At 37.2% G+C, this 19,226-nt stretch overlaps 2 protein-coding genes across 6 annotated transcripts in view; both read left to right on the top strand.

Annotated features, from left to right (window-relative positions):
- The window catches only part of TMEM87A (transmembrane protein 87A), a 37,629-nt gene extending 25,128 nt beyond the window's left edge, over positions 1-12,501 (top strand). Inside the window, exons 13-20 of one of the 2 annotated variants that reach the window (XM_055316730.1) lie at positions 1,494-1,598; positions 2,540-2,598; positions 3,366-3,469; positions 6,836-6,909; positions 7,314-7,375; positions 8,037-8,092; positions 8,813-8,843; positions 11,251-12,501. In XM_055316730.1, the coding sequence (XP_055172705.1) occupies positions 1,494-1,598; positions 2,540-2,598; positions 3,366-3,469; positions 6,836-6,909; positions 7,314-7,375; positions 8,037-8,092; positions 8,813-8,843; positions 11,251-11,292 (533 nt within the window). In that variant the 3' untranslated portion in view covers positions 11,293-12,501. The remainder of the gene's footprint in view (positions 1-1,493; positions 1,599-2,539; positions 2,599-3,365; positions 3,470-6,835; positions 6,910-7,313; positions 7,376-8,036; positions 8,093-8,812; positions 8,844-11,250) is intronic. The other variant, XM_055316731.1, reaches the window with a different exon arrangement.
- Positions 12,502-14,133: 1,632 nt separating this feature from the next.
- VPS39 (VPS39 subunit of HOPS complex) overlaps positions 14,134-19,226 on the top strand; it is a 47,666-nt gene continuing 42,573 nt past the window's right edge. For 3 of the 4 annotated variants that reach the window (XR_008663311.1, XM_055316703.1, XM_055316702.1), the window contains exon 1: positions 14,134-14,359. Coding sequence is in view for 3 of the 4 variants with exons in the window: in XM_055316703.1 (XP_055172678.1) it covers positions 14,287-14,359 (73 nt within the window). In the remaining variant the exon portion in view is untranslated. The remainder of the gene's footprint in view (positions 14,360-19,226) is intronic. The other variant, XM_055316701.1, reaches the window with a different exon arrangement.

Below are 19,226 nucleotides of genomic sequence, written 5' to 3'. Positions count from 1 at the left end.
GAGAACAAAACAAAAGCTTCTGGCCTTTTTTTAAATGAGTATTTCACTTTAATTTTGAATTTACTTGTGTACCTCACTTAGTGTTAGAATCACTGGCTGCTGTGGTCCTACTACTTCTTTCAGCCTCTGCAATTACTAAATGCTTTGAAAATTATGTAAATATTTTGATTCTTAAAATATGGTTTCAGGAATTATATGAGGTTGTTTGACTCTTAAAATTCTAAGTAGGTTTAGCAGATTTTAACCTTTACAGGGTAAGTGTTTTATACCCTCATTCAGAAGCTGACTTGGGATTATTTGAAGACTTCATTCTTTGAAATAAATCTTGATTCATTTATAGGAAAAGTCAACCAGCAGATAATAAATTTCTGTTTGAATAATCTTTTCCTGCTTTTCAAGAGTAAACATTTGTTTATTAGGGATTTGGCCTATTGGATGAAGGATTCAGGTTTTTGGACTTTAATCATTTGGAGGATTTTAAGAAATTTATTTTGGTTTTTGTGTTATTTGGTCCTGTGTACAATTGTTCAAGATTAGTGTCCTGAGGACTGTGACTATTATATAAAGCTGAGTGTAAATAAATTGTAATTATGTGAATTTGAGGGGATTTTCATATGTCAAAAATGTTTGATATTGAAATGTCCTAGGTCAAATTAGCCAAAGCTTTTCTAAGTCATTATCATTGTGAACCTCTACTACTATGCATATTGAGAGGAGTTGAGAGAGGGACTGGACCATACAGGAAGATGACCCAATAATTAGGCAGCAGCTAGGGCTTTATTGAAGGACATGAGTGAGCTCCAGCTCACTTTCATATCTGCCCCTAATTCTGAAAATTGAACATAAGAGCAGATACCTATCATTAGCCATTAGTTCTCTCCTATCTTTGTGCAGCAACTTCTACTTGAGAGAATGATTTGAAAATAGAGAGTTGTTACTTTAAGAGCCTAACTGCCTGGGACTCTCAACCAGTTGTAATTGTATGGTCCTCTTAATTTAGGCAGCTGATGGCAGGTTCCTTAACATGGCACAAGGGGACTGAGTGTAGAACTCTGAGAGGTCATGAATGTATGACTCTAGCCTGGATTATATAGGACAGTGAGAACACAGCCACTACCTTACTGGAAGAATGAAGATGATGCTAAACCCTACTGCTTTGCCTCTTACTCATTTTTATTTCATTTTCTTCCATTTGGTTCTTTTTCTTTGTTTCTCTAGAAAGTGTATCTTTATTTCTCCTTTATATTTTTCCTCTTCTTTTTTTGTATCTTTTGCACTCTCATTTTATCCTAGTTATGTCTTCAAATCTCATTGAAAATGAAGACTTTATTACTGATCATGGTGGGGTGTTTGTGAGGTTGAGAGTGAGAGCTTTAAGGCCTAATGTCTATGGCTCTGTCATTATGACCCTAGATTCATAAAGAAATATAAGGATTAATTTACTAGCTTATCGTTTTTCTGAATGTTGATTTCCTTGACCTGCAAACACATATTTATTAGCTTGACTCAAACAATGAAGCTGTTAAAACTTCGGAGGAACATTGTGAAACTCTCTTTGTACCGACATTTTACCAACACGCTTATCTTGGCAGTGGCAGGTAAGTTGGGGACTTGCTTCCTGCTGTTTAAATGCAGTTCCTTTAGAACAAAGATTCTTAACCTGAAAGGCCATAGGTGGGCTTTTCTAAAATTACATAGAAAGTTTTGTGTGTTTCACTTAGGGAAGGGATCTTTCACTTTTGTCAGATGCTCAGAGGGGTCTATGGTTCAAAAAAGTTGAGAACCACTTATACTAATAGCTGAAAATTGATTATATATAATAATGATTCTTGATATACCCTCTCCTATCTCCATTCTTTTTCTGAGACTTTTTTTTGAGGCAAGTTAGCATTAGTGTCCTATAGCATTTAGATTTCTTTTAAAAGACATTAATATTTGCTTATTTAGTTTTATTAAAATAAACAATTTTAGGTCAGTAAACATTGCTATTATATTGCCTTACATATGCCGTTAAATATGTATAACATAAACATTAGGCTAAACTATAGCCCACATAGGCTTATTTGCTTGCCTTTTGGCTTGTGTACCAGGAATAGGGAGGTCTAGCCTATGATTGGAACCAATAATTCTATTTATTTTACAGTCATTTTGTCAACTTTTTTTTCCATCTGACCAGGCAAAGAAAAATTAATATTATATTAAAGATAAAGAAAGGGAAAACAGTCATATTATTGATAATGCTGGAAAAAGCTGTGTTTCTTCTTTTCCACTTCTGAGGGTTGCTAAAGTAGCCAGATGGTAAACAGAACTATTGTTTAAGTACAGAAAGGGTTGGCAAGAGTACATATTGTGGGCCTTGTTTATAGCAGTTGTGAAGTAAATTTTTGTTGAATAAATGTGTTAAAATAAGTGAGAGAAAATGATTGTGATGTATTGGGAGTTAGGGATATGTAGGATTTTACTTGATGAGAATCAGAGAATATAATTGGGGCTATAAACTAACATTCATACTCTGACCGGGTCTTCTATTTCCTGTTAGCATCTATTGTATTTATCATCTGGACAACCATGAAGTTCAGGATAGTGACTTGTCAGTCGGTGAGTTATAAACACATGCATTTATGAATAGTGTACTGTTTTATACATACAGAGTGATGTCAATGACAGTGGTAAGGTTCACACCTTTGAAGAATTTAGGGCTAGGTCTCCACTCTGAGGGTTAGAATGCTTCCTTCCTCCTGAGTATTCTATATTATTACTGTGCTTAGTAAAGGTAGGTTTGTCTTGCGGGTTTTTTGGCAGACAATGGGAGAAATGACTGACTATATATCCCAGTAGTGGGAGAGAACATTATAAATGATGTCACGGTTTTTCATAACCCAGTCTTTCCTTAACAAAAAATTCTTAACAAATCCAGAGTCCTAAACATGAAGTATATATGAATAATGCTAATCTGAGCAGAAGCCATGTACTTAAGATTTGAACACAGAGACTGGCCAGTAGCATTTCTTTGGAAGCAAGAGCTAAGCTGTTAAAAATAAAAATGAAAATTATAAGAAAATAACAATGTTACTTTCTCTTACCTTGTATGAAAACTCTTCCCTAAAGATTCTCAGAACTGTATTGTAGCATTTGTAAAGTCCTCCATTTGGCTGGTGCTTTTTCTTCAGCAACAGTAAACACTACAGGGAAGAAACAATGTTCATTCATTTTTAATTCCCAGCACTTAGCACAGGGCTTAGCACATAGCAGGCTTCTAGTAAATATAAGTTGAATGAATGAATAATTGATTCTTGTTCTATGCCAAGGGCTTTGTGGAGTAAGAGTTAACATTATGTATAAAAATGTACTTCTCCTTTTGGTAGGATTGGCGAGAGCTTTGGGTGGATGATGCCATCTGGCGGTTGCTGTTCTCCATGATCCTCTTCGTCATCATGGTTCTCTGGCGACCATCTGCGAACAACCAGAGGTTCTTGGACACTTATTTATATTGCTAACTATTGAATGGCCATATCATCAGTTAGGGGTGATTCAATGGGTGACAGTGTCAGGACCATGTCATAGAGTGTAAGGAATATTCACTGGGTCTGAAATCCAGTGAATGGGTTCCTGTCCAATGTCAGTTCTGACATCTTCTGATAATATGTATGTATATGACTAAGTAAGGGAAGTAGGTAATTGTGATACTTGTAATGAGAGTCGTCTTACCTGTCTAGTGTTGGGAAGGAAAGAACAATTTTTATAGCCGGTAGCCCAGCTCACTTCGTGATGAAAATGAAAACTTATATGACAGACTTTGGAATTAAAAATTTATATGGGATTTTGCTTTGTTCAGCTATGGGCAAATCTCAATTATTTAAAAATTGACTGTCTTTATTTTATGTATATCCATGTCTTTGGCATAGCCTCCTTTTTGTGTTTTAGACAGTTAAGAGCTTATGTTACTCAAGCATATCACCAAAGGATGAAGTGGAATAACTGAACAGTTAATTTTATAATCAGACATACCAATAAAAGACTTAGAATATAAATGATATCTTTTTACCCCATGAAAATAGCCGTTTTATTAAGCATTTAATGTTTGTGTTCTTTGAAAAAAAAGTTGAGAAAAATAGTGTAGGCAACATTTTTTAAATGTTGCATTTAAGGCTTAATTACTTTTTTATGTCTTTTATGTGTTTACTGGTCATTTAGTTCTCCTGTCAATCAGCTTTTTATATCTTTGAATTATTTTTTATCAGCTTATTGATCATTTTTATATTGATGTGTAAGAATTCCTTATCTATTTTAGATTCCAATATTTTGTTTTAAGCATTCCAGATATTTTCTTCTAATTTGTTAATTATCTTTGAACATCTTAGTGATGTTTTTGGCCATAGAAAAACTTGAAAGTGTAGGGTCAAATTTGGCATTTTTTTTCTCTTCATGTATTGTATATTTTGTGTCTTGTTTAAGATTTTTTTTCCTGGCTTCAGGTGAAGTCTAAAGTTACTCTATATTTCTTTCAAAATGTTACAGTTGAACTTTTATTCATCAAGAATTGTTTGTGGGTTCTCTATTTTTTTTCCCTATCCCTCTGATCCTGCATTAGTATGTATGCTATTTTATCTTAGTTTCCTGTTAAGTCTTGGTATGTGCCCTCCCCCTTAATCCTCTTTTTAAAAAAATATACCCATTGTTATTGGATCTTTGCTCTTTAATGAAATGTTTAGCTTGTTTGTTTAATTCTAAGAAGACCTTTATTGGATTTTGATAGGAACTGAATTGATAGGTTAATTAGGGAAATTACATATATTTTTTCCCATCCTTGAATATGGGATCACCTGTCCATTTTTTAGTCCTGTGCTTTAGTTATGTTTTATAACTTTTATTGAAATATTTTAAAAATTTAAGGGGTGCACCCTTTTAAAATAATGCATGTGGCTTTGGCAAAAATGTAGAAATGCTATCGATTTTTTTTTTCTTCTTTTGAAACTAATAAAAGAACATATAAGTTATTTGATTATATTTTATACTGAGTATAGGATTACAAATGTTTATTTTTAAAACTAAAATTGAAAGAATATCAGAATGCATTCGAAAGGTTAAATGTTGCTTTGTAAAACTTTCCTTTTATTTACCCATATCTATTGAAAATAAACACCTGCAGTAACTGGGTCATAATGTAGCATATATTTCTATTTTTTTTTTTAATTTAAATTCAGTTAGTTAACATGTATTGTTTCAGAGGTACAGGACAGTGATTCATTAATCTTATATAATACTCAGTGCTCATTACATCACATGCCCTCCTTAATGATTTTCTTTTTTAATTTTAAGTAGGCTCCATGTCTGATGTGGGGCTTGAACTCATGACCCTGAGATCAAGAGTCACATGCTCTATGGACTGAGTCATCCAGAAGCCCTTGAAATGTTATTGATTTTTATATATTTATTATAACCATCAACCCCCTCCTACATTGTTTTGTTCTGATATTTTTTAGGTTTTCCAAGTAGATTAATTATTATCAAAAGTAATGACAGTGTTATTCCTTCTTTTCCAAATACTACTGCTGCCTCATTATTGTTTCTTATGTTGGCTAGGCCCACCTGTATAATATTGAATCAAGACATTGAGACTGGGCCTCCTCATCGTATTCTGACTTTAAAATAAGTGCTTCTCTAGTATCATTAACTTTGTCATCTATTAATTTTTGCTAGTTACCCTTTAATAAATAGGTTATGGGTGCATTCCCTATTATTCCTAGCTTTTTAAAAAAATATATTTCATTTGTTTATTTGAGAGAGATAGCACAAATGAGGGGAGGGGCAGGGGAAGAAGCAGGCTCCCCACTGAACAGGGAACCCAACTTGGGGCTCAATCCTAGGACCCTGGGATCATGACCTGAGCTGAAGACAGACACTTAACCAACTGAGCCACCCAAGTGCCCCTATTCCTAGATTTTAGAGTTTTTTTTTTTTAATTGAAAGGGAGATTTAAAAAACAAGGTAGAATGAAAATATAGGCAACAGTAAGTACAGAGTGAGTTCAAAGCTAAAGCTTTCTAAGAATTACCTGTCTAGATGCCTAGGTGACGGCTCAGTTGGTTTAGCATCTGACTCAGTTTTGGCTCAAGTCATAGTCTCAGGATGATGGAAGTGAGCCTCTTTTCAGGCTCTATGCTCAGCAGGGAGTCTGTTTGAAAGATTCCCTCTCTCCCTCTCCCTGCTTTCTCTCTCCCAAGTAAAAAAAATAAATAAATAAAAATAAAAGAATTCTCTGGCAGCTGCTTTGCTGAATCTTTTCAAAGTTGTAAAGGAAAGCTATCTTAAGATGAGAACTTCATCTTCTCAGCTCCCCACTTGGAAACTGAGATTTTTAAATTACCTGGTACATATAAGGTCAGGGTTTCTGTCTCCAGTACGAATTCACAGACTGAGATTTTAAATTACGTGAGAATTTACTTCCCTCTGTGTGATTACATATACTTGTAAATGCTTACAAGGTATTATTATTCTTAAGCATTTTTTGAAATAATTTGTTTACTTTTTACAAAACCCTCTGTGCCTCTGTGAGTAATGTTTCATCATCCCCATTTTCAGATGAGACCCAGAATAACTTTTCTCAAGTCATAAATAGTGCGTGGCTGAGCCTACACTCATTAGTGTGATGCTGTCCTGCTTTCTCTTGCTTGTATAGGCAATCAAGAGCTTTCTAAAGGGGAAGACTTACTTTGTTTTCACTGCAATAATTTTATGAATGACTCATTGCAGTTTCAGTAGTAAGGCCTGTAAAATTGAGTTAGTGAAGCATTTTTTATAGTTTTCTAAGTTTTTTCCTTCTTTCTTTGCTCAGATTTGCCTTTTCACCATTGTCTGAGGAAGAGGAAGAGGATGAACAAAAAGAACCTATGCTAAAAGAAAGCTTTGGTAGTGTAAAATTTTATTTGTGCTTTAAATATTATTTTCTGGTTTTTAGGAATAGAGTAGAGCAAGTATTGTGAGTATCCAAATCAAGATAGTTGGATACAGTTTATTATTTTGCAGCCGTTTTATAGCTGTGTCTCAGTTTGGTCTGTGGTATAGTTAGGGGACTGCAAAAATAAGGGTATTAATTTTAAGGTGAAGCTGTGGCAAATTCAGTAAATGCACATTAAATGTCCAGTTTGCTTACTGGAAGAGCTAAAAATCTGGCTTTGAACTTCCTAGCATAAAGATGGAGAAACATTTGTTTTATAATTCAACTTCAATAAACTTAAAGTTCTGAATCCATGTTGGAAATCATTGCTGGTTACTGATATACTTAACCCACCTACTTTGTTTTCCCTTTACAGAAGGAATGAAAATGAGAAGTACTAAACAAGAACCAAATGGAAATAGTAAAGTAAACAAAGCAGTAAGTAATTATGTCCAGGTCTTAATGATTTTTTTTTGTTTTAATGATTTTTAAAATCTGTGCATAACTAAACTTGCTTTATAAAAAGATCTTTTAACATATATTACATTTACATTTTTAAAAACAGAGACAACAAGTGATTCTAATACCTAGTAATCTTTAACTAGATGGTTAGCTACTATGTCCTGAAAAGGTACCAGATTAGTCTGATGATTCTATTTAATTGTTTTCATCAGTGGAAATTAATAACTTTTTTAATAACCTAAGGTGTTTTTTGTAGTAAAGATCAGGATTTTTTTCATTTAGCAGTTTTTTAAATTTTTTTGTTTATTTTTAAAAACTGTATACACAGTCTACATTAATGGTTTTAGAGTTTTAATATCACTTTTAAGGGGCAAAACTTACATGAGGCAAACTCTTAGGTAGTAGATCATTGAGGAGAAAGCATTTAAAGGCATTTTATATTTCACTTATATAGTTTTTTTAAAGTATTGGACTGTATAGTTTTTTAAGTTATTAGCAGTCCCATTTGTTATGTGAGTATACTACTTCAGAATGCCCAAAAGACTAAATTTAAAAATTTTGAGAACTCTGTAGATCTTTACTTGTCATGTATTATTTGGGGCATTTTAGTAACAACTTTGTATTTGTATGTTCCTAGCAGGAAGATGATTTGAAGTGGGTAGAAGAGAATGTTCCTTCTTCTGTGACAGATGTGTAAGTTTTTGAATCATTACCATGAGAATCCTATTTCAGTTAGTATTGCTTTTATTATTTTAAGGGAATGAGCTAAAGAACATGCTAATGAGAATGCTTAGATTAAATTAAATACTATTAAAAAATGTTAAAAGGATGTTAAATAAAAATTATGAATAGTATACAACCAAAAGTAATCAGGATTATTTGTTCAGATAACATTTTTGCTTAGACAGATTTAGCTATATATACATCTTCCCAAAATCATTGGGATAATTCTTTGGAACTTTTTAGTTCCTTCTCATGGCTATATTAATTAAATATTGGCCCTGTCACAGTGCAACATAATTTTTTTTCTGTACAACTCCAATAATCTTTCTGTTTTTGTATTTGCTTTTATTCCCATGAAATGGCCATTAATAAGATGCAGATCTTAGATAATTATAAAAATGGTGGGCAGCCCGCGTGGGTCAGCGGTTTAGTGCCGCCTTTGGCCCAGGGCGTGATCCTGGAGACCCGGGATCGAGTCCCACATTGGGCTTTCTGCATGGGGAGCCTGCTTCTCCCTCAGCCTGTCTCTCTGCCTCTTTCTCTCTCTCTCTCTGGTCTCTCATACATAAATAAATAAAATCTTAAAAAAGAAATTATACAAAAGGCTTTAAATTGTATTCATAATTCCACTCTCCTTTATGAACTATTTATGACTTTACATTGTTCATTTTGGTGTTTTTTTCTCTGCAGAGCACTTCCAGCCCTTCTGGATTCAGATGAGGTTAGTAATCAAGTCATGTGCATAAACTGTGGGTCTGGTGATTCAATAGGGAATCATAGGTCCTTTGTTCAGGGGAATTTTACTTGACTCAGTAATACCCTGAAGAACTATAGTTGGCATAGTTAAAAAAGGATGAGAATAGAAATACTAAGATTAGAACCCAAGTATTCAAGAAATCCCTTGATTTTAGAAACCCCTTTGAAAGCATCTGCCTGATTCCAACTATTGTTTTGGATTGGCTGCTACAGAATGATTTGTTCATTTCCCACTGACCTGCTGTGTGATACAGCACACAATGTCAAATTCCTTAGCTGTTCTGTGCATTGACATAAAATAATTGAGAACTGTACTGTGCAGAATTAAATCTGTCTTTCTCTGTAACACTTTGCTTTCCTATGGTGCATTCTGCAAGGTCCCAGATCTCCCTCTTGAAGACTTCTGCTAATAGTTTGTCCTCAGGGCTTCCCTTTGACTTAAGCTCTCCAGCCACTGCTGTATTTCAGGCAGAGAAGGCTGACTTTGTGGAACTCTGTTGGGCTATTCATGGCAATGCAGGTTTTTTATAGTGTTTTCAGTGGTATTGACTGCACCCATATGTTCATATTTTCCTGTGTGAAAACCTTTTCTAGAATTGAATAAGAACTTAAGTGAATTACAGGAGAAACAAGTTTTAAAGGACCAGAAATCAAATAAAGATGTTTTCAGTCATTCAGGAAATAAAATAATTAACATCCTATATGTGCTTTCTCAGAAAAGTAATAGAAAATGTTCTTTACAAAATTAGAAAACTAGAAACGACTTGGGATCCAGGAAATAAAGGCTGTACCAGAAAGGCAAGGATAATCTTAATATCCCAAGATGATAATGTAAGAAACTCTGAGAGTGATAGCTGGGCAGCGTCTTGGAGGGCATCCAGTCCAGAATGGAGCAGACCAGAGAGCTTCAGGAGGAGTAGTTCTAAGAAAAAAAGTGAAAAAGATAGTTTAGCTGATGCAATTGTTCATATTGAAAAAGTATTTACAGTTCTGTCAGAGTTCACTATAAATTTATATATGTACTTTTAGCAAGTGAAGTAAAAATGAAAAATACTAACTCTAAGGTAAAAAATTACATAAGAAATTTAGTAGTATGTTAATTTTCTTAATTGAAAAGGTATACTATAAATTTTTTTTTAAGATTTTGTTTGTTTATTTGAGAGTGAGCAAGTGCTTGAGTGAGCATGAGTGGGAAGGAGGGGCAGAGGTAGAGAGAGAAGCAAGCTCCTCGCTGAGCAGGGAGCCCAACATGGGGCTGCATCCCAGGACTCTGGGGTCATGACTTGTGCTGAAGGCAGTCAACCAACTGAACCACCCAGGCACCCCTAAAAACTATTTTTTAATCAGATATAATTTTTAACATGCCTTTTAAAATTATTTTTTTAGATTTATTCATTTATTTTAGAAAGTGTGATTGGGTGGGGAGAAGCTGAGAGAGAAAGGGAGAGAGAATCTTCTTTGGCTTCCCCACTGAGTGCAGAGCCTGATGTGGGGCTTGAGCTCACGACCCTGAGATCATGACCTAAGCCAAAACCAAGAATTGGATTCTCAACAGACTGAGCCACCTTTTAACATGCTTTAAAAAAAAAATTATGAAAATACATAAAATCTACCATCCTAATCTTCTCAAGTACAAAGTGTTAACTATATGCCCAGTGTTGTACAGCAGATCTCTAGAGCTTTTTTATCAAATGTAATTTTAATGAATATGTAATATTTCATTATAAGGGTATACCATAATTTGTTATACAGTCCTACGTTTTTGGACATTCTACTATTTTGTTATGATTTTGAGTTTTGCAGTAGAAATGTTTCTGGTTAAATCTTTGTTCACATCCTTGACTTTTTCTTCAAATTAAATTCTTGAATCAGAGGAGGTACACATTTTCATTAAAGTTTAACCTTAAGTAGATATTTGTTTAGTCATCTTATTTGTCTCAAAAATACACATTTCCTTTTGATCTGTGGTTTAATGTCCAGAAACTTGGAGAGTTTGGTTCAGTTAATCTTCGGTGAGGCCTGGACATCTGTATGTTTCAAAATCTTCATAGTTAGGAACTTTTTTTTTTATATGAGACAGAGTGTAAGCAGAGGCAGTGTGGGGGGCGAGAGAGAGAGAATCCTAAGCAGGCTCCACACCCAGTGCAGAGCCTGACTTGGGGCTCAGTCTCACAGCCCTGAGATCACAACCTGAGCTGAAATCAAGAGTTGAATGCTTAACCAGGTGCCCCAGTTAGGAACTATTTCTAAATATTTAATGGACATAAACAAAAGTACTTGAGGGAAGTGTGTGTGTGTGTGATCTTTGTAGAAGATATTTGGAATGTAGATCATTTAAAATACTTACAAAAAACTTTTTCTTTTTCCCTCAGGAACGAATGATCACACACTTTGAAAGGTCCAAAATGGAGTAAAAAATGAGAACATACGCAGTTGAAGATGGGCAGTATCTGGGAAGAGATCAGCTTCTGTGTCAATCTTCTACACTCCTCCATGGAATTAGAGGAGGCAGTGAAACCTGATCTGTTCCTTGACCTTTGTGCATTGGAGCCGGTGAGAAGTGTCAGAACAAGGAGAACATCTTGCTGAAAACAAGTTCATAGGATGAGAAAAATCTACAAGTGTTTTATTTACAACATTGATGCCCCTTTCCCTTCCACACCCTGACATGGATGTTTATGCAACTTATGTGTGTTGTTCCTGAGCCTTCTATAATGTTTAAATTGTTTAATCTTTCAAACTAAAAAGTTTAACATCTTTTAAAGAACTATGACATCAACACCATAATATGTAATCTCCAGGAGCAACTGCCTATAATTTTTATTTATTTAGGGAGTTACATAGGTGATGGGGGAAATTGTTAATTATCTTTCCGTTTCCTGAGAAGCCAAGGTTACATCTCGCAGAAGTGGTTTGGAGAAAAAGAGTCCTGAGTTAAGGAGCCATGGTTCTGTCAATGATTTAAAACAAAAAGAAGAGTGTACAAAAACTGTTACAGTATGATTCAGATCATTTAAAAAAAATCAAGTGCAATTTTGTTTACAAATGGTGTATATTAAAGATTTTTCTATTTCAGATGTACTTTAGAGAGAAATATTAGCTTAACTCTTGACATCTGCTATTGTGACACATCCCATTGCTGGCAATGTGGTGCACACTCCAGAACTTTTAACTACTGTTTTGTAAGCCTCCAAGGGTGGCAGCATTGCAGAATCCTAGGCAATGCTTTGTTTGCCTTCAATACCATTCACTGGGTGTTGCACTAGATGCAGAGAGGCACTCCATCTCAGTGCTTTTGAGTGAGCCCCCTGCTAAAGGAACTGTAATGCTTAAGCAGGAGCTAATACAAAGGAAACAGGTCCTTCTGGCTTAATTGAAACAGTTTTTCCTGCATGAAGTAGTGTGGAGGCCCTGGACTGCTGCTCATTCTTTAGGATTGACTGTTCTTATACCTGGTGTTGATTTAAAGACTGTTTATAAGAGACATCACAAGGTGATGGGATTCATTTGAAGCACTATATTTCTGTTTTAATGGTTTTGTCCAATTTTGCCTTCCCAAGATTTTTGTTCTACATAGAAAGTTCATGTCACTTTTTAATATAAAAAAGTTTTAACAAAATTAATGTATTTTCCTCATTTTTTTTTCAAACTTGTCCCTATAGACCCTTCTTCCTCTCAAACCCTTGTGGGAATTTTCCTTATGTGGCTTTTGTTCTTCATCATCTTACTATTTGTTGAAACCAGTGATCACATCATGCAATCTTTACTAACTCATACAATAGTGAAAGTGTTTACATTTATTTAATATCTCTCTATAGCTGTTTGCTGTGGTGATTTAAAAAAAAAAGCCACGTAGGCAGTATCTCTAAGGAACAATATGAAGAATTGACTGTTCTCAGGTTAACCTACTAGCAAAAGGCTAGTGATACTATTGTGTGCATCTCTTCTTCCATACTGAAACTAAGCAAGTGAAAAATAGTTAAAATGCAGCAAGATAGTTGGTCAGATATTTTTTGAGGGTGGTTAGATGTTGACTTAAGACTAGAGAAAGAAAATCATACTGTGTATAGTAAATTATATAGACTGGGACCTGATAATTCTTCTTTCTCTTAATGATGTATATCACTGTAATTATAGTGTATCATTTCTCAGAACTGGTTCAGAAGTAATTTACAGTATTACGTTGATCTGTTTAGTTCTTAGTCCTTGGGCCTGACACTACTAGGCATTAGGCCTTCTTCCAGAACAGCAGCTGGCAATTCTAAATTTGTAAGGTGTTCGTTTTCTGTGGTGAAAGTCGGCCACAACACTTGATTTATTTAGCAATTTTTGTGTATTAACACCTTGAAAATATTTCACTAGATTATCAGATACAGCTTTTGGTAAAAGAGGGACAATGATACTAATTTACAGGTGAGGAACTGATGTATAAAAATGTAGTGAAGGGAAAAGAGAGTAAATAAAGTGACCAAGGCCAGTTTTTTTTTTTTTTTTTTTTTTTTTTTACTTCTTACCATAGACTCACCCTTTTTTTCATTTACATTTTTTAGACCCAAATACTTATTACTCTTATGACCTACCTCCTCTGTTTCCTGCTGGAGCAGGGTGGGGTTGCCAGATTCACTTCATGATTGCAGTAGTTTTCAAACTTCAAAGTGCATGGACTCACTTTAGGGACTTACTAAAAAGCACCGACTGCTGAATCCCCCTACTCTAGATTTTCTTATTGAGTAGGGAAAGAATGAGGCCTGAGACTGCATTTCCAGCAAGTTCCCAGGTGATGTTGATGCTACTGGTGTAAAACACTGGCCTAGGACAACCTTTTAAAAACTGGTTGGGATTATAATGGTAATGCAAAAACCACCATTTACTAGGTGTTCAGAGGGGGTCAAGAATTGCTAGGCGCCCACGACGCTATGTTAGTGCAAAGCACTACCATCCTTTTGCGGATAAGAAAATAAAGCCTCTGGAGATGATTAAACGTCACGGCTAGTTTCCTAAATAGGAAGGAGATCTCCATCCCGGCTAACAAGCCAAAGCTCGAATTCACCACCATGCTACATTACTTGAGACAGTTTTAAGTTAGTTTTTCCCTTTTTATTAAACCCCAACGCTAGTCGGGCTCCATGACAAAGAAGCGCCAAGTCCCAAATAAGGCGGGGACCCAAACGCCGGCGCATTCCTCGAATGCGCGTTAGAAGCTAGGGCGGAAGGGGCGGGGCTTTCTGCGGAAGGGGCGGGCTTAGCCCCGCAGGAAGTCCTGTGTTGATGGCTGTGGAGCGGTAGGCCTGTGGCTGGGGTGCCGCTTCGGCGTCGCGGTTGACCCCCTCTCATTGGGCTGGTTCCCGGCCGAGGACCCGGCCCGGCCCACTCCGGGTGAAACTGCTGCGGTGACCCTGCTCGCCGCCATGCACGACGCCTTCGAGCCAGTGCCGATCCTAGAAAAGCTGCCTCTGCAGATCGACTGTCTGGCTGCCTGGGGTGAGCTGAGGGCCCAAGGGGCCGAGGCAGGGTCAGCGCAGGAGCGGTTCCGACCTTTCACAAAGTAGGAAAGTGGACAGGCGTCTGGCTGTATGAACTCCGGTCGGACGCTGTCGGAGAGGGGCCTGGGATGAGGAAGGGCGTAGTATTGTAGACAGTGAACGCTGTTTGGGTAATCCTCAGGGACCCGGCCGTTTTAGGTTCGTTTACTCTTGTTTTCGGTACCGAGTTGAAGGTTGAGCTTTTCTTGTTAACGGTGCTCAGCTTTGGCTCCTTTCGATTCCCAATAAGTCTTCAGTTTGGGAGGGGCAAACAGTGGGGAGTTTTCAACTTGTCCAGATGATTCTGTTGTTTTCTACGAGAAAGACAACACTATTTTGGGAGGCACTAAATGCTTAGCATCATATGCCTTTTTCCCCTCGGTGATCATTCATCGTTCGCTTCTCATTACTGTAGGTAACTCGTATTGTTTTAAATTCAATCCAGGCGAGTAGTCGATTGCCTTATATTCAAAGTGCCCAAGTTACCTAACTGTGTAGGTAGAAGAGCATCAGTCCAGGCTGTCATGAAATCTAACCTATTAAAAACTTGTGTAATCCTTCTGCAGTTGGCCAGTATAGAAAGCAGGGTCCGGCATCTCTTGTATGCTCTAGAATACAAGTGGTTTCAGGGGGCTAAACCTTGACTCTTAATTATGAACATTATACTTGTAGAGTGGTTGTGTCTGATAACAGTCATCAAAGACCAAACAAATAATTTCAGTCTTTCTTGTTACTGTCCAGGTCCTAGAAATCAAGGGCCACACAAAGGTGACTCAGAACTCTTAATCAGGTCTTATACTGAGCCAGGGACCCAAGAGAGGCCTGGTGGAAATCATGGTGGTGGCTAGCATCTTCTGCATCATTTATGGACAGTGCCACCCAGTCAGTCTTGCAGAGTTTCTCACAGCCTCTTCAGTAGGGTGCTTTCACTACAGGTCTTCAGGTTAATGTGCACAGTCTTTGCCTCTAGCAGCCCTGGGTTCCTTTAAAATCCCACCTCCACAGTAAGCTGTCCTAGTCCCTTGAGTGAGGGAAAGAATCTTGCTTCCTCCCGATATCTCCAAAAAAATCCTCTCTATTTTCTGTTGTTAAATGCTCAACAAAAATTAAAAATAGAGGAAAAAATTTTTAAAAATGAAAGACTTGACACTGCTACAAAGGGACACACATTCCTCTAACTCCTCATCAGATATGCACCAAATGCACATGTGGACCGGTTTCTCTGCTAAAGAGAAGGATAAAAATAAGAAGCAGTGGCTGTGCTCCTAGGACACACAGTGAGGGACAAAGTGACAGGAACAGATAATGATACAAGATAATTGATACAGGAAGCATATGCTGCCTGTTATAGAAACAGGGAGGAGGGGTACCCAGCTCAGCCTAGAACATATGCTTCTGAAAAGGATGAATGCAGCTGCCTACCGTGCTTTACTTAGCTTGCCAGAGTCCTTGGCTGATGCCTTAGGGAATGAGTAGTACATGTATCTCAGCCTTTCACTAATCTACTTTGTCACAGTAAAGATTCCTTGTACTTGAACTTTTCAGAAAGATAATTTTGAAATGTTGCGTAGTTTTTTGTCTACCATGATCCCCCACCTTACAGGGGAAATGCTCATTACCTTTTAGGGTGCCATGGTAGGTATTGGGCTACAGGAGGCTACTTAACCACCTCTTGACTCAAAACTGTTTTCACATTTAAGAAGCAGTGAGTATTACTCTATCTAGTCGTTACCCCCTTTACCAAAAATTCATCCAGGAACCTCCAGAAGCCAGATCATGCAGGGCCAGACAATAATCGAGAGACACCATAATCCATCCCTTAGGAAATGGAAATGAGGATATTGATGATGATGACTTCTCCCTAAACTCCAGGGTTGTAGAATCCAGCTGCCTTTTCAGCACCTTCATATGGATGTCTAATAGCATGGCCATAATGGTTCTTGATTTCACTCTCCCAAAACATGCTTGTCCCCCTGTACCCCACATCTCAGCAAATGACATTTCTGTTTACCCATTTTGCTAATGATTTTGGAGTCGTTTTTCACTTCTGTATGCCACTTCCAATCCATCTGCAAATTTTATCTGCTCCACCTCCAGAATAAGTCTCGAATCCAATCACTTCTCTCCATCTGCACTATTTCTGTTCTGTTGAAAGCACCACCTCTCTCATCTGAATTACTGTAGTAGTCTTCTGAGTGATCACCCTGTGTTTTTCATTGTACCACTTTCAGTCTTTTTTTTTTTTTAAAGATTTTATTTATTTATTCATGAGATACACACACACAGAGGCAGAGACATAGGCAGAGGGAGAAGCAGGCTCCATACAGGGAGCCCGATTTGGGACTTGATCCTGGGACTCAGGATCACGCCCTGAGCCGAAGGCAGACTCTTAACCATTGAGCCACCCAGGCTTCCACACTTTCCATCTTTTATCCACAGAGGTAGAGTGAGCCCTTGAAAACTTAATCTCATCACATCTCTCTTCTCAGAATCCTTCAATAGCTTCCTGTCACAACTGGAATAAGTTCCAGAGTCCTTATTCTGCTTTCTACATCTGACATCATCAGGCCTCTGGTTACTTCCCCTCACTTACCCCATCTGCGCTCCCCATCCGTTCTACTAGTCACACAGTCTTCTTATTTCCATAACACACAAAACACATACCTACCTTAGGGCTTCTGCACTTGTTCTTTTCCTCCTCCTGGCACTCTCTTGCCCTAAATGGCTCATTCCTCATTTCCTTCAGGTCTCTGCTGAAATGTCACATAAATCAGCAAGACCTTCCCTAACTATGCTATATGAAAGACAATATGCTATTCTCTTATTCAGCCTTATCTTTCTTATCATAGCTTGCTACCTAATGCTATTTTATGTTATATTATTGTCTCTCCATATTAGAATATGATTTCCTTCAGAGCAGGAACTTTGTTTTATACATTGCTTTATTTGTAGTTCCTAGAATAGTTCCTTGTAATGGTATTCATTAAATCTTTTTGTTTAACGGATAAGTGAATAATGATATTAATAGTAATAGCTTCTGCTTATTGAATACTAATCTTTATTCAACTTTTATGAAATAATAACTCCATTTTGCAGAGGAATAACCTGAGAATTTTTCCAAGGTCATGTATCCAGTAAATAATGTCTGATTCTGGCCTCTGCTTCCTAAACTTTAATATATATTCAGAGCCTATAAAAAAAAAAAATGCTGACATGTGTAATGTATGTGTATCTGTATGTGTGTTTACACAATCATTCTTCTAGTTTCCAAAGAAACAATAGAAAGAAAAAGGACTTAGATGGTTGCTTATAGGAGAGGGAGATAACAGGGAGAGTGGACAAGGGTGGAAGCTACACTTACCACAGTTTTAGCATTAAAACTACATATCTGCATCATATAACTTAAAAAATTGAATTAAAAAAATACCGATTTTCACCACTGCTGAATTATTGTGTCAGAATCTGGGAACAGGGGACGCCTGGGTGGCTCAGCAGTTGAGCATCTGCCTTCAGCTCGGGGTGCGATCCTGAGGTCCTGGGATCGAGTCCCACATCAGGCTTCCTGTAAGGAGCCTGCATCTTCCTCAGCCTATCTCTCTACCTCTCTGTGTGTCTCATGAATGAATGAATGAATGAATGAATAAATAAATAAATAAAATCTTTAAAAAAAAAGAATCTGGGAACAGCACTCGGGAATGTGCATTTTTAATAAGTTCAGGTGATTCTGATGCAGCTAATCAGGCTGGTGCTTTAAGAAACACTATTCTTTGTCCTATGACTCCAAAAAAGGGGAAGTGACCACTACCTTTTTCATTTCTGCAGTGGCCAGTGTTGGGCCAGGAATGGAATGGTTTATCACATGAGCTTGGGCTGAGTTGCACTGTTGGACAGAGCTTCATTAGGGTAATTAGGAGATGATGGCCCAGCACTTAACTCACTTCCCAGGAGAAATAAAGTCCAACCTTGTGGCTCAGGATGAAGCTATCAGGAGTTTTCTAGGGCTGGTTCACATTTGTTTACGTGTGTGTTACCCACAGACTATACCATTTATGTAGTGGTACCGTTTATGTACCACTTTCTGGTTTGCTGTACTGGATCCCAGAAGAGACTGTCTACCCTATTCTGTGCCTGCTCTGCAAGCTTCTCATTCTCTGTTTTGCATCCACGATTTGTATTATATGATGGTGTGCCATAAAATGTGGAGGCCCAGCATGGGGCAGGTCCTCTGGTCACCTGAGCCCCCACTGACTTCTCTTAACCAAATCAAGCCTCCTCAGGGGTTCTGTGCCATTAGTGCATCTAGATGATGTACTATTTTCCCTTAATGAGTGTGAGCATTAGGAATGTGTGTGTGGTACTTTTACTGTTTAAAGAAAGTTGTTACAGTACTTTGCATGTATGATCAGTGCATTTTTTTCTCAGCACCTTCAAATTAAAATGTGAAAAGGCTTAAATTAATAAACTTCAATTAAATTTTTTATTTTAATGTATTTGTCTCATTCTCAATTTTATGACTAATAGACGTTTGATAACAAACATCTGTTGGCAAGTAAACATCTCGATTAAAATGAAGAGTAGACCCCTGAATGTCATGCTTATAAGTTTGACTTCGTATTTTGGTAGTGCAGCTTCATGAGGATTTAAGCCCCATTGTGACAGTATCACAGATTTGCTCTCAGGTAACCTGCAGCAAACATGGAAGGACACATAGTGAAACCAGTTGGGGCCATCACTAGGGTCCCTGGGGAGATTGGGATATGCTGTTGCGAGGTGCCTTGTAGAGGTAAAATTGATAGGTCTTACAGACCCGAGTGTAAGATGAAGCT

The sequence above is a fragment of the Nyctereutes procyonoides genome, unplaced genomic scaffold (genome assembly GCF_905146905.1).
Source record: "Nyctereutes procyonoides isolate TBG_1078 unplaced genomic scaffold, NYPRO_anot_genome, whole genome shotgun sequence".
In the NCBI taxonomy this organism is placed as follows: Eukaryota; Metazoa; Chordata; class Mammalia; order Carnivora; family Canidae; genus Nyctereutes; species Nyctereutes procyonoides.
Note: the sequence above shows the minus strand (reverse complement) of the source record. Positions and strands in the feature narration are given on the sequence as shown.